This window comes from Narcine bancroftii, chromosome 1 (assembly GCF_036971445.1).
Source record: "Narcine bancroftii isolate sNarBan1 chromosome 1, sNarBan1.hap1, whole genome shotgun sequence".
Taxonomy (NCBI): Eukaryota; Metazoa; Chordata; class Chondrichthyes; order Torpediniformes; family Narcinidae; genus Narcine; species Narcine bancroftii.
Window position 1 is genome coordinate 269,039,334 of NC_091469.1, and position 23,828 is coordinate 269,063,161.

Below are 23,828 nucleotides of genomic sequence, written 5' to 3' on the forward strand. Positions count from 1 at the left end.
TATGGTGGAGGGGTAGCAGCTATTCCTGAATCTGGTGGTGCAAGTCTTGTCGCCCCTATACCTCTTTTCTGGTGGTAGCAATGAGAACAGAGCATGTGCTGGATGGTGTGGATACTTGATAACTGCTGCTGCTCTCCAACAGCAGTGTTCCCTGTAGATGTTCTCAAGAGTGGGAAGGATTTTGCCTGTGATGTCTTGGGCTGTGTCCACTGCCTTCTGGAGGACTTTACGCTCATGAGTATTGGTGTCTCCATAGCAGACTGTGATGCAGCTGGTCAGCACACTTTCCACCACACATCTGTAGAAATTTGCTACAGTTTCTGGTGTTATACCAAACCTCAGCAAACTCCTGAGGAAGAAGAGGCGCTGACGAGCTTTCTTCAGATGCCATTAGTGTCTAAGAAAGATCCTCCAAGATAGTGACTTCCAAGAACTTAAATCTGCTCAACCTCTCCTCCTCTGAACCACCAATGATCACTGGATTGTGTACCTCTAGTTTTCCCTTCCTGAAGTCGACAATCAGCTCCTTAGTTTTGGTGACATTGAGTGCAAGGTTGTTCTTGGTGCCCCATTCAGCCAAGCTTTCAATCTCCTTCCTGTATGTTGACTCATTACCTTTCTTCATACAACCCACTACCGTAGTATCGTCGGCAAATTTTAAATTGTGTTGTTATCATATTGAGCCACACAGTGATAGGTGTAAAGTGAGTAGAGCGGGGGGGGGGGGGGGGGGTTGTGGTGCTCTAGCATATTCAGATGTTATAAAAGTTCTTTTTTGCTAATGAGTCAATTATTGCTAATAATGGTTATGTAACTATAACTTTAATACTTCTGTGCTGATTAATCAGCTTGCAATATTTATAACCCTTCACAGAATTGCATTGTTTCAGATACTTCAGAGCAGTTAATGGAGCTAATAAATGCCTGACTTTTAGAAGCACTGCCAGGTGTAATGTAAATATTGCAATAATGCAAGAAATATCTGTAGGATATACAATAGTATTAATTCTCTAACATAGATTCCTTTCTTAAAAAATTACTTGGTCATGTTGGTGGCTTAAAAAAATCAACTGCTGCTTTACGCAAGATATGGTTGTCAAAACTGTAGAACTGAAACTTCTCAACACATTTTGTCTTGCAGTAAAGTATTTTCTCATCCTGTTAATTTTTGTGGTTTAATAAACAGTGTTCACAATTATTGAACGATGGTCACTATGAATGATCCTTATTTGAATTTCCTCAGATGTTTCTGACCAAATAAATTAAGACAGAGAGGCTGATAATTAGCTTGCAGATGGATGATACAACTTCACTTATTGGAGATATTAGTTAGATCAGTTCCAAAGTAATTGTGTTACACAGAAGAGTGCAGACGCTGTGATTTTAGTCAAAACAGAAATGCTGGAGGAACTCTGCCGGACTTGCGTCCTTCAGCATTTGTGTTTTGACAGAGGTAATTGTAGTTAATTCATTGGAAACCTCAAGTTATCTAAAAGAGATACAGGCATACCTTGTATAACAGTCAATATGTTCCAAGCAAGGGCAGTGTTATGGAAAACCACACTGTTTAAAGCATTTTCAAAATGCACTTTAATGTATACATTCCAATCCTATAATTATTTATTCTTTTACCTAGAACTCTTATGCAAACATATGCATAAAATATATAAAAGAGAGATATAAAATTGAAAAATTACAAAAATCTTTATTGGCAATAAGTGATTATTATTTAGGAAAATTTTTATCTAATGTAGTTTGTTCTTTAGTCTTTTTCATTATGTGTACCTTTGTAACATTGAATAGCATTTTGCAATTCTTGCCGAACTAATGCTTCTCTCGATGCTTGGTTCCACATCTATAAGGTAATCACAAGCATCGTTGATTTTTCCAATGAATTCCTCCAAGGTGAAGTCTTACGTTGGTAATTAATTAACATCTTCATTTTGCAGCTCATCTTCATGTAAACATTGTTGATTCATTTCAATGAGAGTTTCATCATTAAGCTCACATTGTCACAGTCCAAAGTTTCAAATCCCAGATTGGCAAGCATTGTTAAATGATTGCCCCACTGTCGATAACACAATATAAATAAAATTTAACAACTTTTGGTTATTACTGTATTAAAATTATAAACCGTGTTATATCAAAACCTGAACTATACAGGATATGCCTGTACTTGTATTTTATAACTGATTTGTAAATTTATTAAATGTGCCACAAATACATTATTATTTGAACTAATGATAGGATAATGTAATCACCAAAATTTTGACTTTGAATGTGTTAATACATGAGTGAACAGTGAACAAAAGATGCTATTACTTTTTCTAGGCCTGTTTTTAAAACCTTAACATAATTTTAAAAATTAAAAGATGTTTTAAACCAGAAAAGCTGCAGATGCTGGTGTCTAGTGCAGCACACAAAAGTGCTGGAGAAACTTAGCAGGTCGTGCAGCATCCATAGGAATTAAAAGGCAGTCAATATTTTGGGCCTTCATCAGGAGTGAATCATGACTCCTGATGATCAGCTCAGGCTGAAATGTCAGTTGCCTCTTTCTTCTAATAGATGCTGAATGACTTGTTGAGTTTCTACAGCATTTTTGTGTTCTGTTTTAACCATGTTTTTTGATTTTTTTTCTTATCATTTTAAAGTTGATAAAACTGTTGTGCTTAATACTTCATTCAAGGTTGAGGATGGGGTTATCTTCACTGCAATGGCATTATTTTCTTCTAATTTTAAAATATTTCAAGTAGTTTCTAATTTGTTATATCTATTTTGATGTTGATGTTGTTTTTATGCCGTTTAACTTGATAAAAAAGTATTTTTTTCATAAAATGGTTTTGTGGTGTGTTTTTGAACCCAAAATTTCAATTTTTCTCTTCCAAGAACCATACTACAAAACAAAGAGGCTGCAAAGATATCTTTGTACCTTGCTTGTGTTTGCAATAAGAGTTTTGATTTTACTTCGGTGCTTTAGCATAGGTTCATTAACTGTTATGTTAATAAGTACTCGAGATGGCAGAGGTCGACAGCATCGAGTCCACGCTGCTGAAGATCCAGCTGCGCTGGATGGGTCACGTCTCCAGAATGGAGGACCATCGCCTTCCCAAAATCGTGTTATATGGCGAGCTCTCCACTGGCCACCGTGACAGAGGTGCACCAAAGAAAAGGTACAAGGACTGCCTAAAGAAATCTCTTGGTGCCTGCCACATTGACCACCGCCAGTGGGCTGATAACGCCTCAAACCGTGCATCTTGGCGCCTCACAGTTTGGCGGGCTGCAACCTCCTTTGAAGAAGACCGCAGAGCCCACCTCACTCACAAAAGGCAAAGGAGGAAAAACCCAACACCCAACCCCAACCAACCAATTTTCCCTTGCAACCGCTGCAATCGTGTCTGCCTGTCCCGCATCGGACTTGTCAGCCACAAACGAGCCTGCAGCTGACGTGGACTTTTTACCCCCTCCATAAATCTTCGTCCGCGAAGCCAAGCCAAAGAATAACCAGATTTACCATGCAAGTTGCTCCAACCGAAGATTAGTGTAGTTCAGACTCTGAATACTGTAAACTAACCATTTATATTCTCTTTCATTATACAATATTATTAGAATCATAGTAATTGCATGTTAATAACTGAGAACAAACATGGATTATCAAGATCTCTTAATTTCAATATTTATTAGTGGAGGTCAAAAGTTGAATCAAATTATGAAAGTATAGAAGCAATCATCTAGATCCTTAGGTTAAAGTAGTGGAGGGAATTGTCTTTGGTTGCATCTGCTAAATTAACTTTGTGTATTTTGGTTCTGCTGTATCGCAACCCTTTAATATTAACCTTGTGAGCTGCCTCAGGACCTATGTGATGCCATCATCATCACCCTGTACAAAAACAAAGGCGAGAAATCAGACTGCTCAAACTACAGGGGAAGCACGCTGCTCTCCATTGCAGACAAAATCTTCGCTAGGATTCTCCTTAATAGAATAATACCTAGTGTCGCCGAAAATATTCTCCCAGAATCACAGTGTGGCCTTCGCGCAAACAGAGGAACTACTGACATGGTCTTTGCCCCCAGACAGCTCCAAGAAAAGTGCAGAGAACAAAACAAAGGACTCTACATCACCTTTCTTGACCTCACCAAAGCCTTCGACACCGTGAGCAGGAAAGGGCTTTGGCAAATACTAGAGTGACTAGGATGCCCCCCCCTAAGTTCCTCAACATGGTTATCCAACTGCACGAAAACCAACAAGGTCGGGTCAGATACAGCAATGAGCTCTCTGAACCCTTCTCCATTAACAATGGTGTGAAGCAAGGCTGCGTTCTCGCACCAACCCTCTTTTCAATCTTCTTCAGCATGATGCTGAAACAAGCCTTGAAAGACCTCATCAATGAAGACGCTGTTTACATCTGGTACTGCACGGATGGCAGTCTCTTCAATCTGAGGCGCCTGGAAGCTCACACCAAGACACAAGAGCAACTTGTCCGTGAACTACTCTTTGCAGACGATGCCGCTTTAGTTGCCCATTCAGAGCCAGCTCTCCAGCGCATGATGTCCTGTTTTGCGGAAACTGCCAAAATGTTTGGCCTGGAAGTCAGCCTGAAGAAAACTGAGGTCCTCCATCATCCAGCTCCCCTCCATGACTACCAGCCCCCCCCCACATCTCCATCGGGCACATAGAACTCAAAACGGTCAACCAGTTTACCTACCTCAGCTGCACCTTCTCATCTGATGCAAGGATCGACAATGAGATAGACAACAGACTCGCCAAGGCAAATAACGCCTTTGGAAGACTACACAAAAGAGTCTGGAAAAACAACCACCTGAAGAAACACAAAGATCAGCGTGTACAGAGCCATTGTCATACCCACGCTCCTGTTCGGCTCTGAATCATGGGTCCTCTACTGGCATCACCTACGGTTCCTAGAACGCTTCCATCAGCGCTGACTCCGCTCCATCCTCAACACTCATTGGAGTGACTTCATCACCAACATCGAAGTACTCGAGCTGGCAGAGTCCGCAAGTATCGAATCCACACTGCTGAAGACCCAACTGCGCTGGGTGGGTCACGTCTCCAGAATGGAGGACCATCGCCTTCCCAAGATCGTGTTATATGGTGAGCTCTCCACTGGCCACCATGACAGAGGTGCACCAAAGAAGAGGTACAAGGACTGCCTAAAGAAATCTCTTGGTGCCTGCCACATTGACCACCGCCAGTGGGCTGATATCGCCTCAAACCGTGCATCTTGGCGCCTCACAGTTCGGCGGGCAGCAACCTCCTTTGAAGAAGACCGCAGAGCCCACCTCACTGACAAAAGACAAAGGAGGAAAAACCCAACACCCAACCCCAACCAACCAATTTTCCCTAGTAACTGCTGCAACCATGTCTGCCTGTCCCGCATCGGACTTGTCAGTCACCAACGAGCCTGCAGCAGATGTGGACATACCCCTCTATAAATCTTCGTCCGTTAAGACAAGCCAAAGAAAGACAATGGGGAGAATTTAGTGGAATACTGTTTTTTAGCAAAATTGTAGAATGTGTTCTTTATACTTTAAAAGAGTTTCTTGTGCTTAAGTAAACCCCTTATTCATTGTTATGAACAATGATCCTTAAATCTGTCAATAATTTAATTTATTCTTATGATTTTGTTTTTTATTCTTGCATTTTAACTCATTTGTAATTTTGGTAAATAGAAAGGTTTGAAATTATGTGATTGACTTTTACAGAAATGATTGTCCTTGTTATTTTATGGGTACAGAATATTCACCTGGAGAAGTAGCAATTAGTTCTATGGGAACGTGGTGAGTAGCAACTATTGCTTCCTATTCATCTTGAATAATTTATTTTCTGAAATTGAATACTGCCTACAGTATTTGCCTTCACTACCCCTTCGCTTACCACTTCAAATTAAAGGATGATGCCTTCCGTTCTCAATCACAGTTTAATTTTATTCATCTTGGAGAATATAGGAAAGAAAACACCTCCAGCTGAGATGATTTATTTAAATTGTTTTTGCAGTTCTAAGTTTGGAGAAGACCATTTTTCTCTAAAGAGTTGAGCAACACATCTTCGGATCATAGACTAGCAGAAAACTCAATAGAAGTCAGGATAATCGCAATAAATTGATTATCATATTTCTCTTATTCCAGAAATACTTGTTTCATTGAGAGATGTCTAACTGTATGCACAAAAGACTGTTACAGAACTGAAAAGAAGACCATTATTCAAACAGATACTGTTTTCAACATGATGTAACTTATAAGTCAAAAGTTTGAATGTTCTTTTGTGGAAGGTTTAAAATACATCAACTAATAGATAACTACACAAATTAATGTTTTTCAATTAGTAAAAACAAGGACATGATTTTCACCACTGCTTACCTTCAGAACACTGGGAAGTAGATTGGAAGAAAGAGAAATGCTCATTCTTTAGCTTCCTGAAACCATTTTGATAAGATTTACATATATCTCCTGAAGAGGGTGAAAAGGGCACACGGTTGAAATAAAATAGGTTCACAGTTCAAGGTTCCTTTTGTTGTCATGTGATAATGCAAAACATGTCATATATACAACATATTACAGCTTTTGTTTGTAAAGGGCAAACAAAGGCCGTTTAATAAATTAATTTGGACAAATTGATCAGATTGTCTCAAAAAATATTCAAATGTGCCTATTGTTTTCCTTTGTGAAAGTCTGACCCTTCTCTGCTCCCCTGACTCCCTTCAAAATCAGAACAACTTGGCTTGTTTTTACTGAGAAGCTGCCATTTGCTGGTCCATCAAAACTCTATAGTGTGTGGGGTCTCTGGGTATTTAATGGTCTAGGAAGAACACACACACACACACACACACACACACACACACACACACACACACACACACACACACACACACACACACACACACACACACACACTGTCATCACATTTAGTTCCAGTGTAAAACAGATTTTGTCCACATTCAACATGATCTTGTCTGAAAGGACCATTTTTTTATCATGTGAATTTTGATCTTGTATCCATTGATAATAGTTCAGCAACTATGCATACTTTATTTTGCATATGAATATATTGAAGATGTTTTCACCATCCGCTCTACCTGCATTGCCACTTTCATGGTACCTTTCCTCCAAGTTGTTCTGTTCTACTGCACTCTCCAGGGCCCTACCCTTTGTTGCACAAGTCCTGCCATTTAACCCAGAAAAGTGCAACCCCTTGCACTTCTTTAAGTTGAACCCATCTGCCTTTCCTTGGCTCACTTTCCCAGTTAATCCTGATCCTGTTGTAATCTTCGATAATCTTCACCACTGACAACTACACCATCAATTCTGGTGTGATCTGCACATTAGTGAATGGCAAAATATTTTGTAGGCATGCATGTGTATGTTGAACATGAAGCCTTTATCATTAAATAACTGAATTGTTCTATCCTTGAGTACCATGTAATGAACTGAAAATGTTAATAGAGGGAAAAAAAGAATGTTTAAAGTAATTCTGTTGTCATTTTCAGGATATGTTCTGAAGGTATCATGCAATTCCAGAGTCAAAAACTGGGTAAGTTCCTAGCCTTTGAAAAATTTAAACTGTGAATCAAAGACCTAACCATTTGTCCAGTTACATCTGCTCAGATCAGTGAACACTATTTGCTCCAAACCTTTCACTCAGAATTTGGCCATAACCTTATATGCCTCGATCATTCAAGTGCTCTTTGAGAGACATCTTAAATGCTATCAGTAACTCGACTTCCCCCTTGGGCAGTGCAATGCCCCCTCCCCCCATCTTGCATCCCCTCTGTATCTCTTCCCCTTAATCTGTGTTCTTTTGTTTTGCCTACCTCTTAGATGGGAGATTTTTCCTGTAGCTGCACCCATAACTTTTGCCCATAATTCATGAATCTCAATCTTCTTTTGCTCCAAGGTGAACAGACCTAGCTCCTCCAATCTCTCCTTGTAACTGAAACTTTCCATCCTCGGGAACTTTCTGGTGAATCATGCTTTCTCAGTATTGAGAAATTGAATGACTGGCATTAATCATCAACCAATTGGGGACACATTTGTGACTTGCAGATTGTTTTACAAAACTTGTGTTTTCATGAATATCACTTGTCCATGATATTGCATGTATTAAGTAATAAGATGACTTCATTAAATATGTGATCTGAGATTGCATAAAACATGGATATTACTATGTACTAGGTTTCGATTATACTCTGCCATAAATAATAGAAAATAAATAAGTTATGATGTGCAGCATGAAAACAACTTAGTTTGTAAACTTAATTTTGCTCTTTGGAAGGCAGCAAATCAAAATGCCAAGTGGTCGCATATCCAGCACAAATGTTAGTTACCGTGCCAAAGATGGTCATAACCTTTTAATAAGAATGACAAGCTTTCACACCTGCTGAGCTGTGTTTGTGAAATCGCCAAAGACATTGTTTAATGGAGACAACAAGTTGTGTTGAATGAAGCTTTGAGCTTCATACCACCCCTTTGTTGAGCTTCATACCACCCCTTTGTTGAGCTTCATACCACCCCTTTGTTGAGCTTCATACCACCCCTTTGTTGAGCTTCATACCACCCCTTTGTTGAGCTTCATACCACCCCTTTGTTGAGCTTCATACCACCCCTTTGTTGAGCTTCATACCACCCCTTTGTTGAGCTTCATACCACCCCTTTGTTGAGCTTCATACCACCCCTTTGTTGAGCTTCATACCACCCCTTTGTTGAGCTTCATACCACCCCTTTGTTGAGCTTCATACCACCCCTTTGTTGAGCTTCAAACCACCCCTTTGTTGAGCTTCAAACCACCCCTTTGTTGAACTTCATACCACCCCTTTGTTGAACTTCATACCACCCCTTTGTTGAGCTTCATACCACCCCTTTGTTGAGCTTCATACCACCCCTTTGTTGAGCTTCATACCACCCCTTTGTTGAGCTTCATACCACCCCTTTGTTGAGCTTCATACCACCCCTTTGTTGAGCTTCATACCACCCCTTTGTTGAGCTTCATACCACCCCTTTGTTGAGCTTCATACCACCCCTTTGTTGAGCTTCATACCACCCCTTTGTTGAGCTTCATACCACCCCTTTGTTGAGCTTCATACCACCCCTTTGTTGAGCTTCATACCACCCCTTTGTTGAGCTTCATACCACCCCTTTGTTGAGCTTCATACCACCCCTTTGTTGAGCTTCATACCACCCCTTTGTTGAGCTTCATACCACCCCTTTGTTGAGCTTCATACCACCCCTTTGTTGAGCTTCATACCACCCCTTTGTTGAGCTTCATACCACCCCTTTGTTGAGCTTCTCAAAGAAGCTGAGAGCCAGGCTTGGGGAGAAAACTGAATCTGGATCAGGCTGAAAGAAATGGCGTGATACAGAGATGAGTGGACAATAGCATCAAATGAGCGTGAGATTAAACCCATTTTTTTTTAGCATTTTCGTACTGCTATTTTTTTTAAAGTTTGCTGTGTACTGATTAGCTAGAATGCTTTCCATGTTACCATACTAAATTTAGAAAGCACATCATTTATGTAAAGACTATTTTGTGCCCTTAAAAATGTTGTATAAATACAGATTTTCACTTAAACAAATGAGGCATATTTGATCATGGTTATGATAGATTGCAAAATGCTCATTTTTACCCTGGAGATGCAGAGGCATTCAAAGTTTCAAACTGCGGATGCTGAAAGAAGTCAGCAAATAGAACAAGTCAGGAAGGTGATAGAATTAATGCTTCCAATCACTGAACTTTCATCAAAACCTGCTTTGACGATCAGTATATTGCATTGAACAACAAATTTGTGTAATGAACTCCAAATTTAGTTCAAATTGTAAGTTTGCTAAAATCCTGAAAACTGTCTTTTTTCTTTTTTAATCTTTTTATTAAACATATAAGTAAACGATACATGAGGAGAATAGAATACAGAATCAATTAGTAAAAACCAAAACATCAATATATTGCAATAGTTAATACAATGTATAACACTACAAGATATTGAACAATATTACGCCTTTCTACTCAATTTGGAATATTCAAAAAAAGAGGAAAAAAATTATTGTTAGAACCCCATCTAACCTACTAAAATAAACAAAAGAACAGCAAAAAAAAGTCTGAACAGCCAAAAATGAGAGTTCACTACAACAGATCAATACAAGGTATTTATCTGGTCTTTGTCAATAAAAAAAAAACAAGAGGAATCCAAAACAGTCAGTAAGGTAAAGTCAAAATACAAATTAACTCATAAGAAAATAGTTTATAAAAGGATGCCAAGTCTCTTCAAACATAATAGAAGTATCAAAAGTGCAGCTTCTAATTAAAAAAAAATTAAACATGACATAACTTGAGAGAACCATTGCTTCAAAATAGGTGAATTAGGATCTTTCCATTTAAATAAAATGGCTCTTCTGGCCAACAGTGGGAACTCAACCCACCTCTGGAACTATAATTCCAAAAATAGCAGTCAATGGATTAGATTGCAATCTGATACCCAGTATAATTGACAAAGTCTTGAAAATATCTGCCCAAAACTTCTCCAATACAGAGCTAGACACATAGGACTAACATTAGGAAAGATATGGGCCAATTTATCTTTTGACACATGAACCCAATGTACCACTTTAAACAGAATCAATGCATGTTGAGCACATAATGAAGAGTTATTAATCATTTCAAAAATCTTTTCCCAAAGTTCCTCTGGGATTAGTGACTGAAGTTTCAATTCCCAAGCTCCTCTAATTTTATTATTAGAAATCTATTGCAATTTTAATAAATTATTGTAAATATTACCTATTAAACCCTTATGGGAGGATTCAAATAAAAAACAGTATCAACCAAATCAGGTTGATATGATATAGGAAAGTTAGGTAATAGCTCATTCAAAAAAAACTTCCAACTTGGAAATATCTAAAAAAAAATGTGATTTAGGTATAATAATTGTTAGGCATTAGATCAAAAGACATTAAAGAACCATCTATAACAGATCTGAAAAATAGACAATCCCTTTGCTTTTCCAGAGAAAAGGCTTGATCCATTATAGATGATAAGAAAAAATAGTTGAGATTAATTGTACTTGATAAACCAAAATTTTTTTAAATCAAAGAATTTGTGAAATTGAAACCAAATCTGTAATATATGTTTAAGTATTGGATTAAAGGTATGTCTACTAATTTTAGAAATTGTAAAAGGAAGAACCACTCCCAATAAGGAAGCTAATGAATACCTCTGTACAGATTTCAATCCAAATCTGTTCATTGAGGATGTTCAGGTCTGTCAGAATAATATACCCAGAAAATAATATATCAAATACTAACTGCCCAATAATAAAAGCTAAAATTAGGTAATTTTCAGCAAATTAAATTTATGTAACATAGCATCCTTTAATATTCCATGTATAAGAAGAAATTTTGGAGTCAATATTGGCAAAAATTGATTTAGGAATAAAAACTGGAACTGCTTGAAATATATCTGAAAATGTGGGTAAAATGATCATCTTGATAGCATTTATATGACCTATTAAAGTTATGGCCAATGGAGATTGTCAATCACAAGATAAAATGCAAAACAGAAAAAGGAGTGAAGCTCAACTAGTATGTGAAAATAATTAGTTTCTCCACTTCTGATATTTGCTTAAAATATTAACTGTTCTCTTTGCCTGTTGCTTGACCAACATCTGAATTTTCAATGCATTAGCATTGAAAGAAAGTATGAAAACAAGTGTCATTGCACTGATAATCCTGCATTTTATTATTCAATGCCTGTTATTTCAATTAAACTGAAAAAGAAAACAAATAACCATTTACCTCATTCTACAGATACCCAATGTGGACCTGGCCAAAAATATTTTAACTGCAGTGCTCCTGTGAGTGGTTCTGAGACCAGTGGTGGAGCAAGATGCAGAAAAACGTGTGAAAATCTGCTCTTAAACATTTCGTGCCCGGAATCTATGTCATGTCTTTCAGGATGTGTTTGCCCCTCTGGGTGAGTGACCAGTTGCAGTAAATAGTGTTGTATGACATTAAAATAAAAAAACCCAAAAGATCACATTAATTATGTTACAATAATTTTGACTTTAACATTTTAGATTGATGTTTTAAAAATATGAAGCAGAGCCAATAAGCCTTAAGCTATAATGTAGTCTGCCATGATCGAGGATTGCATATGGTCGCTTGCATTTGTGTCCAGGCCTCATTATTTTGCTTGGTCGTTTCTTAATATTAAGAAGGATTGTCAGCAGTTTTTGATTTCTCATGTAGTTGAAGTGATATAGTGTTATATTTGAAAGGCCCACTGGCATAGGCATTGTACTTTGTAAACTGTCATTTATACTTCATTAATATTTACACCTGTGAGAACTACTCCTGTCGAGAGCTCTTGCAATTTATTTGTTATAGTGCTTAGGCTTTTTGATCTGTTGAAGCTGAATGGCTGTGCTTGGTGATGCGTCATTTAAAACAAAGGTAGTCAAAAATAATCTTTGACATGATTATTTTCAAATATGTGTACTTATCAAAGAGCATTTCTCATCAGTGATATTACCCTATAGTTGATGGCGGTGTTGTATTTACAGCAATGGGTTACTGCGGAGAGGAATAATTTTAAGTATAGTATAGCAACAGAGTTCAAAATTGTAATCTATGACATATCCATATAAAGCACCAAAAGCTCTTAAAGAGCAATAAAATTTAAGTTATGCAACCAATGCACATGTGCAATGATCCATTATAATATTAACTCAAATGTAACTATTTGACTTACCAACAGTATCCTCGTTTTCCATTAAAACTTTATCTACTGTTTAGATTGTAATCTTCTATCCCCTTTTCCTCATTTGTTGTGGGAAAGAATCAGGTGGAAATCCAAGAATTAAATACATTAGATGATGATGATGAGAGTCCATCAAGCTGGTTTTCAGCCGAAGGAAGTATATTTAATTTAAAAAAAAATTAGACATGCATACAGGCTCATGAGCCCATACCACCCAATTAACCGACAATCCCCAATCTGTTTCAGATTGATTTACAGCATGAATTAAGCCTGGAATATTGGAGATTTTGTAAATCTATTTTAATCTTCGTCCGCGAAGCCAAGCCAAAGAAAAGAAGATTAGGTTATTAACCTGGAGTGTCTTCAGCAAGTTCTTTTTACAATAATTAAATTTCCGCACAGGCATATTCTACATCTACATCTTGTGTCGCTGTTTGCTGAGGATAAATGAATAAAACATCTAGTACATTGGTGGACAATGTAGTGTTCTCTAGGCTAAGGAAGTTGCATCCTTTCAATCATGGAGTAATGCAAAATGGAGGCAGGCAATCCAGCTAATCATTTGACTTATTGATCAGAAGAAAAAGTTTAAAATAAGCATGAGGAGCAGGAATTCTTGTTTCCAGCAGTTCCTACCACTGACTGCCCTCTGACTGCTATTTGGCTTGTATAGATGGATGGAATATCCCCCTCATCTTTACCCCCTCCCCAACCCACCCCTTGCAAATTATTGATAAGTAGCAAGATATGGCAGAAACCAAGCATTCAAGAGATCACCAGATTATGACAGGGTCCCTTTCCTCAGAACTGTTTGTAACCTGAAGTGTTTGAAATAAATAAAAGCAGTGTGAGGATCACCAAATTAGTTGTGACAGGTGAGCGAGCAGGTGTGGGAAAAGTGGCTGCTCTCAGCTCTACTTCACTTGATCCAGCCGCTGAATGTTGTCATTCATTTGGGATGGAAGGGGTGGGAAGTAAATAATCCTGTTCCCATTGGCAGATGATATCTGCAAATCCATCCATCCCGCTGGTCTAAACACTCATTGGCAAGTATGGGGTGTTGATAAGTCAGGGAGGAACTGTGTCGGCGATTAAGTATTTCTTTATGGTTTCCAATGAAGAAATTTTTTTTTAAATCTTTGAAACAATATTAATTCTTCAGTAACCCATGAGCATATACTTGAGGTTATTGCTGCTGATAGGCCATCCAACTGTTTGTCTATTGCACCAACTCATGAATTTATTGGTGGAAAGCAATGACGACCATGATGGTGCATGTTGCACACCAGTGATTGCTTAAGAATCTTGCGGTTGTCTATCACTTCTTAATTAGAGGAGCAAAACACACATTGTAAAATGAGTTCTGGGACCAAAATGATTTTGAGATCTTCTGCTGCCCAACCAAGGAGTCCTCACCCCCTGACAGATGACCTCTTAGTGTGCCTCCACCACTCCCACTTTTCTTGGACACCTTCGTCAGGCCTTTTACCCTCTCTTGTCCTTTTAGTTTCTAATTGTTGATGTGACTCTAACCGCTTCTACTTCTCTTTCCACCCACCCACTGAACCTCACCCCCACCCCCCCAAATACTACACTCACTTCACATCAACCCCAAGCTTGTTAACAGACTCGCAGACAAGGGTGGTACTGTAGTGCCTGTCAAGACCGTCTTTTTCCCATGGTCCACAAATAGGACTGTCCCAATAGGTCTGTTGTTTTTCTGTGCTCTTGCCCCATATAACTTATCTCTTTGTACCTTGATTCCATCCTTTCTCCCCTTGTTCAGTGCTTTCCCATTTGTGAACAGGATGCCTCTACAATTTTGACAATTTCTGATTTCCTAGCCTCCACCGTCTCCTCTTCACCATGATGTCTTGACTTACATCTCCAACCTCCACTAGGAAGATCCTCAAGCCCTTGGCATTTTCCTGGGACAATGTTCCGAACATTGTCCCTCCTTCAACACCCTCCTCCACCAGGTAGAACTTATTCTTATCCAAAATAACTTTGTTTTTGGTACATTCCTTGTTCCAAACCAAGTAATCACCGCCCTGCAAATCTCCTCTGTCGCATCAACAACTGCATTGTTGCTACTTCCTGCAGCTGTGCAGATCTTGTAAATTTTATAAACTTTGCTGCCAACCTGCACCCCCCTCTCAAATTTAGTTGGATTATTTCTGACACTTTTCTAGATCTCTGTCTCTATCTTGGGGTGAAAGCTGTCTACCGATATTTACTATAAACCCACAGCTACGTGCACGACACTTCCTCCGACCTTGACTCCTGAAATGATGAGCAGAATTTGGGACCTTTTGGCAGAGCATCTCTGCTCTGTCCACAATGGCCATCCAAAGCCTCATTACATTTTAATTCCCCTTCCTATTCTCACACCAAACTGTCCATCCTTTGCCTTCTTCACTACCAGAGGGAGGCCCAACATTAACTGTAAGCAACCCCTTGTATGCTGGTTGGGGGCAGTCTGCAGCTCAGTTGAATCAACATTGGATTTCTAATTTCAGGTAATGTCCCCTTTCACCTCCCAGCTAATTTTATTCTCCCCTGCTTCGCCACATTTTTGTCCCCTTCCCCACTCAAATCCTCATCCATTCTCATCCCTCATCCTCTTCCACCCAGATTTTTACCCTTGTTTCTGGGTCCTTCTGGTCCATGGTAGGGGTATTAAAAATAAGAGGTAATACGGTTAAGCCTAAAGTGAAAATTAAGATCCCTGGACATTCCCTTCTCACCTCCAATGCATGTCCTCGAGGACCTGCATTTAAAAAAAAAAGTCAGTGATGCAGGAGCTGCTGTAGCCAGAGAGGGCGGATACACACTGCTGCTCAGAAGGGTTCGACTGATTGGTCCTAATGCTGACATCACGGTGTTGGTGTTAAACATCTGTTAGAGGAGCCAACGATGTTGGCAAACTAAATCCTACAACCATGGGTTTGTGCCCAACAGGCAGTGCCTGCTCAGCAACAGCCACTAGGGGTTCCAGACTCTGGGGGAACAGCAGATCGGTGCAGGACACCAGAAACAGGGAGAAGACACCTCCCTCCCCCTGTCCCCCCAAGAACCCCACCCACTGTTGGTGAAGAGAAGCAGAGGAGATGACCCAACAGGATGGTTACCACGGTGGCGGACCAGTGAGGGGCTTAAGTGGCTGAAAGACCGTACAGGACAGTGACCAGGGCACCAGATCAGTGAGGACTTCGGCGGCTGAGGGGCCCACATGGGTTGCAGATAACTTGAGGATGCTGATCATGGGAATCAAGTATTGGAGCCAGGATTCGTGTAGGTGCTGAGGGCAAGAAGGGCTCCTGAAGGGCCTCAGGTACTGAAGGCTTCCTGATTTACAGCTTCAGTTGCTGCTGGAGGGTCGAACAGGGATCTGTGCGGCTGTGGAAGCTGTGGGAGTTCTTGAGGGGAATCCATGGACACTCAGTGATTTTGAAGGGGCTCTCTTTTGCTTCCCTTTCTTTTGTACTCTCAGGGAGTAGCTGGACTACTCTTTGCTGCCTTATGGCAGGCAGAAGGCAATTTCGTGTTATATCACCTGGTGTGTATTATTACATAACAATAAATGAATCTTGAATGGGACAGTTTTAATGGTTTGATTACATAAACAAGGATGTAGTATTGTAATTGTTAAACTTTTGCTGGCTGTCAAAGCTGTTAGGATTAACAATTTTACATTAAAATCCTTTAACATTAAAGGACATGAAAATGATTCAACATGTAAATATAAGCAGGAATAACATTTCATTTTCTTCTCTATCTATTCAAGCCCATAAACATTTACTTTTCCTTTTTTATGTAACACCACCCACCCACCCATGGACCCTGTCCAGTTCTACTGTTTCCTTTACCTGCTCCCATTCTCACTTTTGTCCTTGAGCTTCCCCCTCCATCCCACCCACTCTCCCCCGCACTCACCATCTTGTCGAGCCCCCTATAATTTCTTGGCGCCTCCTACCCCTCCTTTTCTCTCCGTGGATGCTGCCTGACCTGATGAGTCACTCCAGCTTCTCTGTTCACCTGGAAAGCACTACATGAGAAAGTGGTGGAAGCAGAGTCATTGCGTTTAAAAGGGTCCTGATGAGCCCTTGTGTTGCCATGAAGTGGGACTGGTGGAAGATGGGATTAATGTGGATGGGGAACCACTGGCCATGCGTATGACCCTATGACTGTCCTCTCTACTTTGTTATTCAGTTTCCAAAGCAATAAATATGATCTTTTCAGTGATGTGTTCTGTCACTTAGCAGAGGAGACTGATTGGGTGGCAATTAAGCCAGATCAGTTTAGTCCTGCTTTCTGTAAATGGGGCATGCGTGGACAATTTCCCACATTGTTAGGGAGATGGTGATATTGTAATGATCCTGGAACAGTGTGAAAGAAGCTCCAGTTGGTTCCAGAGCACAGTCATTATTACTGCTGCTTGGCTGTTGTCTTACTGCATCCAGTGCTATCAAACTGTGTCACAGTGCTTACTTCAACTTGTCTGGATAAAATACTGGTTTTTCTAATATAAATAGACATAGCACAACAGTATAATATTAAATGCGGTTAATTCCAGTACAGATGAATGAGCAATTGGTATAATTGATGGGTAGATTTTACTATCAACAACATTTAAAATCCATCACACGTACAATAATCTCTTTCTTTGGCTTGGCTTGGCGGACGAAGATTTATGGAGGGGTAATGCCCACGTCAGCTGCAGGCTCGTTTGTGGCTGACAAGTCCGATGCAGGACAGGCAGACACGGTTGCAGCGGTTGCAAGGGAAAATTGGTTGGTTGGGGTTGGGTGTTGGGTTTTTCCTCCTTTGTCTTTTGACAGTGAGGGGGGCTCTGCGGTCTTCTTCAAAGGAGGTTGCTGCCCGCCGAACTGTGAGGCGCCAAGATGCACGGTTTGAGGCGATATCAGCCCACTGGCGATGGTCAATGTGGCAGGCACCAAGAGCTTTCTTTGGGCAGTCCTTGTACCTCTTCTTTGGTGCACCTCTGTCTCAGTGGTCAGTGGAGTGCTCGCCAAATAACACGATCTTGGGAAGGTGATGGTCCTCCATTCATATGTACAATAATATTGGGAAGGAAAATACCCTGAATTCTTGAACATAAAGTGTTCAATTATATTGCTCTTGAATGCTGGTAGCTGTGGCTTGTCAAGAGACAACATTTATGTAGCACTGACTTACATGCCACTTGCAGGAGCAGAAAATGTGCTGGTTAATTGTCAAGGAGCCAGACGTAATTTTTTTTAAAATCAAACTGTAATCACTAATTCATTAAGATATTACAGGCAACTGGAAGTTATTGCATTATTCAGAACGTTTTTAAAGAACTTTTATCTTATATTGTTGCAGTACACAAGTTGTTCTTTGTGAAGTACAGTGGGTTGCTTGTGAGAAAGTATTTCAGATATCTGCCAACTCATCTCTCTAAAAAAAATCTATTCATTTTTTAATGGTTTTGAGTAACAGAATTGAAAAACAGTTATTTCATATTAGTTTCATGAGAACCAAATCAGATTTCAGCCTCAATAGAATGGAGGTTCCTCTTCAACCAACAAAGATAACTTTCAATATCTCCAATTGTATTTTTATAGAAATTTTCACATCAATTACTTTGTCATTGTTGGTAGGTCCAAGAATGTCCAGTCAATGAAAAGATATTCAAAGGTGTGGAGGATCAGAGACGCTGAAATGAATGTGCATTGATCTCTACAAAGTAAATCCTTCATAAGGTGATTGAAGTGGTAAAACACAAATGTCTGCAGGCGCTGTGATTGTAGTCAAAACACCGAAAGGCTGGAGGAACTCAGCCGGTCTCGCAGTGTCCATGGGTGGTAAGGCTATATTACCCTTCCTCAAGGTATGCAAAAAAAGCAGGCAGGGGCCTGTATTAAAATCTTAGTGAAAAGGGAAGAATGGGAGGGGGAGGTGTACAGATTAACAGACAAAAAGTGTTAATTGGATATGAGAAGGCAGGAGAGAGGAAAGGTGAGAATTAATTGGGGGAGGGGGCAGTTTATGTCTCTGTGAAAGGAGGTGGGGGGGAAGGGGAGAAAAAGAGAGAGACAGAGCTGGAGGAAAGGAGGTGGGGAGGGGGGTTGTTAATGGAAATCGGAGAGGTTAATATTAATTCCAATTGGAAGGTGCCCAGACAGAACATAAGGTGTTGTTCCTCCAATTTGTGAGTGGCCTCAGAATGGCAGACTGACAGACATGTCAGGAAGGGAATGGGGCAAGACAGTGAAATGTGTAGCCACTGGGTGATCCATGTGATTGTGGAGGGCAGAGCCGAGCTGCTCAGCGAAGCGATCTCCCAATATTAATTTACTCGGTTTTGGGGCCCTAATGGTGGTGAGGGAGGAGGTGTGGGTGCAAGTGGAACACCTTCTGTAGTCACAGGGTCAGGTGTCATGGGGATGATTGGTGGTAACAGGAGAGTGATTGAGGGAGTCATGGAGGGAATGGTCCCAGTGGATGGCAAAGAGAGGGGCAGAAGGGTAGATGTGTTTGGTGGTGGGATCATATAGTAGGTGGCAGAATTGGCTGAGGATGATATGTTGGATGTGGAGATTGGTAGGGTGGGAAGACAAATTCTGTCCTTGTGGTTTCAAAGGGAGCCAGGACTGGTGTGGGTAATGAAGGATATGCGGGCGAGGGCTGAGTTGATGATGGTAGAGGGGAAGCCATGTTGTTTGAAGGTCTCTCTGATGATCTGGCATTGAAGACCTCGTTCTAGGGTATAGCAGAACAATTGAGAAAAATGAATGGAATCTTCACAGGGGATAGAGTGTGAGTTGATGAGTTTGTAGAAGATGCCTGTCAAAATCTTGTCTCCTGAATTGACAACTTAGGAATCAAAAAAGGGAGAGTGTATACGGACAGCCGATGCCCACTGTAAACTCGCCCCATCCAGCACCACTGCCACAACTCAACCCCCCTCCCCAGTCCAGAGACTCTTCAAGTTTGAGTGCGTCTTTGTTTTGTGTGAATCTGAAATCAGCGCAGTTACTTAATGTTCTGCCATTACTATTCTATCATTCAAAAAATTCTGAATTCTGAAAAGTGTCTGGCCCCAAGGGTTTTGGATAAAAGATTTTGTACCTGTAGCATGAACTACTCTAAATAGCCAACAAAAAGGCAGGCATAGCTGGGGCTTATGCGGGTACACATAACCACCCCTTTGACCTGGAGAAAGTGGGATGAGTCAAAGGAGAAGTTATTGAGAGTGAGAACTAGCTGGAGGAGGGTGGTAGTGGAGAACTTTGAGGTCTTTTTCATGGGGGAATAGAGATGCATAGTGCATGCAAGGACATGCATGCATACACATACATGTTTACTAATGGTGGAAAAGAAACTCATTGAATAAGGTGATCTCAGGTTTCATCTCATAGTTGTGAATCTTCTTTCTGATGGGAGAGCAGTGAAGAATGTGTGGCTGTGGTGGGATGAGTATTTTAATATGATGGTTTCTTTTCAAGGCAGTAAAGGGGTTTGGGGGAGGATTTGTGTGATGGACTGAGACATGATCACAATCCTCCAGAGTGTCTTGTAGCCTTGGACAGAACAGTTCCTGTACCACACAGTGAAACACCCTGATTGGATGCTTTCAAGGATGTGTCCATAGAAGTATTTCAGGGATGGCATTAATGTGCCAAAAATGACCTTGCTGGCTCTCTATGTGAAGTTTCTTTTTTTGCAATGATTTCCTTGTGACTACCTTGTGGAACAGTTGGAGCACCTCAGCTCTTTTTAAAGATGTTTCATTAGGCAAGACAACTAAATGCTCCAATAACATACAAGTTAACATGACGCCAGCCAGCAGTCAGATGTTCATCAGAGTACAGCCAGTTGGCTCGGCTTGTACCAATGGGCACTAACTGAGATTGGAGTGCTGGGGGATGGGTTTCAGGGTTTAGTTACTGGATTGATCGTGTTCTATGGCGAGCTCTCCACTGGCCTCCGAGACAGAGGTGCACCAAAGAAGAGGTACAAGGACTGCTTAAAGAAATCTCTTGGTGCCTGCCACATTGACCACCGCCAGTGGGCTGATCTCGCCTCCAACCGTGCAACTTGGCGCCTCACAGTTTGGCGGGCAGCAAGCTCCTTTAAAGAAGACAGCAGAGCCCACCTCACTGACAAAAGACAAAGGAAGAAAAACCCAACACCCAACCCCAACCAACCAATATTCCCTTGCAACTGCTGCAACCGTGTCTGCCTGTCCCGCATCGGACTTGTCAGTCACCAACGAGCCTGCAGCAGACGTGGACATACCCCTCCATAAATCTTCGTCCGCGAAGCCAAGCCAAAGAAGAAAAAGTAGTTGAATAATCATCGTTATCAGAAAAACATGAAGCTGAAGCCTAATGCATCAGCGGAGGACGAAGATTGGGTAAGCCATGGAAGGTGCCAAACAAGTTAAAAAATGCATCCAATACTTTTACCAGAGTTGATGAACAAATGTCAATGTGAAATTTTAATTATAGAATTCTGCATAGTATATAAAAGCAACAACTGGCCAGTAGGGTAGACAGTCAAATTAAAAATGACTGTTCCTTGTACTGTGTGACACATTTATTGCTTTCAATTTTAAGAGCACCGGGGTGAATCATGGATGGCATAATGAAGCAATTCATCATGAGCTATTTTGTTGGAATTTTCTTTGCAGATATTTCTTCCTGTATTATATCATGTGCTGAGTGAATGAAGCAAATTGTGCACTTTGTGGGGTGAGATGAAAGACTAACATTACTGATGCCAAAACTCTTGCATGTTGTTAATTTGGCATGGCAAGACTTTATTGTATCTGGCTATTTAAAGAAAACACTTGATCGTTGCATCTTTAGCCATTAAAAACTTGAAGAACTGTTGCCAATTTAAAAGTAAATGTATAACCCTTAGATTTTTACTGGTTATCTGCAAGGAATGTATTTTTGAGAGCTGAATATCAATTAAATTTCCAAGGAGCTTGTGTAAAACCTAGCTCATTAAAGAGCTATAGATTCAAGGTTCTTCTTATTGTCACATAATGCAACATTTATAAATGCATTAAATTCTTTAATTTTTGTTGACCGAAAGGCAGGCAGAGAGTTGCCACTTTGTCCTGCGCCCCTCACAGAAACCTACAGCACCTGTTGTTCCTAGGTGGCCTCCCCTCCAAGTACTGACCAGTTCTGTGCCTGCTTAGCTTCCAAAATCAGACAATCCCAGCAATATTCAGGCTATTAGGTGCTGTTAAAACAGAAATAAAATATTACACGAAATATCCTCTAGTCTGCCTCCAGTGCTCCCACAGTCTCTGCTCCCGCACAGACCCCCATTTGATCCATTTGCTACCCGAGCTCCAGATCCAAACCTCCGATACGATCAGGAAGCTTTCAGCACCCAGGGTCTTTTGGGGACTCTTCTTGCCTTCAGCACCCACTCGAATGCTGGTTCTGATACCTGGTTCCCACGAGCCAGTCACCAGCAACCCATAGCTTGAGTGCATCCTTCGACAACAAGTTACCAACAGACCGCAACCTGGGTGGGACCTTCAGCCACTGAACCCCTCGCTGGTCCACTGCCATTGTCTCTATCATGTAGGGTTGTCACCTATGCTTCTTCTCAACTGGAGGGTGGGGGGATGTTTCTCCCCATTTCTGGCACCCTGTGTGGGTCTGCTACTCCTCCAGTGCTTGCAACCCCTTGAGATTGCTGCTGAGCACAGACATCATTATCTTGGGCGCAGACTTTAGTCAAAACTAAAAATGCTGGAGGAACTCAGTGGTCTTGCAGTATTCACAGGAGGTCATGGGTTGAGGAATCAAAATGGGTGGCTTTGTCCGTCACAATAGTATGAACCTCCCACTGGCCACCAATTGCAATTCCCCAGCCCTTGCTGACATGTTTCTCCATGTTCTCATGCAGTGACTATCTGAGACCACCCACAAGGTGGAGGAACAGCATCTCATCTTCCATCTGGGCACCCTCCAACTGGATGCCGTGAACATCGACTTCTCTGGTTTCCATTAGAATTCCCTGCCCACACCCTCCCCATTTCCCCCCTGACTCCTTTCCTCTGCCTCTCTCTCTCTTCCCTTTTCCCTCTGTCTCCTTTCACAGAGCCAAAATCAATTCTCACCTTGTCTCTTATGATATCTAATGGCTACCTTATGTCTGTTGGCCTGAACTCTTCTCCCTTTTTCTCCCCAGCCTTTAATTCAGATGCCAATCTTTTTTCCCCTCATACCTTGAAGGGCTCAGGGCTGAAACACTAGTAATATATCTATCTACTATAGACGCTGTGAGACCAGCTGTGTTCTTCCAGCATTTCTGTGCTTTTACTACAATCATGGCATCTACAGATTTGTATTTCACAAATTCTGTGGGTGCTGTATTTTAAATAAAACACCATCAGCTTCTTTTTGCAAGCTGTTTAAAGCCTGGGCAGAACTGCCAGCATTTTGGGCCAGGTAGTTAGAACCTGAGGAGGATCACTGTGTCTCTACTCTCTGCTCTCCCTGGGTCCGAATCTCAGCCAGGAAGGGGGTCATACTGGACCTCCTATTGGCAAATGAAACTGGCCAGATGATCAGAGTTCCAGTGGGTTAACTTTTTGGGAAAAGTGATCAATCTTCCTTAACTTTCAAAATGGTCACAGACAAAGGTAAGCTTGGACTTTCACGAATGACTCGGGTCCAAATCGTTGATTACCCTTTGCTTCCTATAGATGCTGTGTGAACTGCTAAATTTCTACAGCATTTTGTGCATTGCAAGTGTTAAGGTTCAAGAAGTTACAATAAGATGTGGCTCTGAACAAATATAAAGATTGCAGCATATGTCTCAGGTAGGGCATCAGGAAGCCAAAACATTAGCTATCCTCATCAGCAATAATGATGAGTTGCACTACAGAGAAGAGATGAATAATTATTTAAGATAAAATTGAATGACTATTCCATTGGTTTGTATCCGAATCCCTTTAATATGATGTGTAGTTTAGCTAATACAAATTAGGACAGCTTAACCACGTCAGTAAATCCATTAAATGAGCCGTAAATCATATAAATCTACATTTTAA

General features: G+C 40.7%; 1 protein-coding gene across 1 annotated transcript in view; it reads left to right on the forward strand.

Moving 5' to 3' along the window:
• Window positions 1–23,828, forward strand: part of otog (otogelin) — a 190,090-nt gene that overhangs the window by 45,908 nt on the left and 120,354 nt on the right. Inside the window, exons 21-23 of the mRNA XM_069922075.1 lie at window positions 5,722–5,796; window positions 7,503–7,546; window positions 11,806–11,971. Coding sequence (XP_069778176.1) covers window positions 5,722–5,796; window positions 7,503–7,546; window positions 11,806–11,971 — 285 coding nt within the window. The remainder of the gene's footprint in view (window positions 1–5,721; window positions 5,797–7,502; window positions 7,547–11,805; window positions 11,972–23,828) is intronic.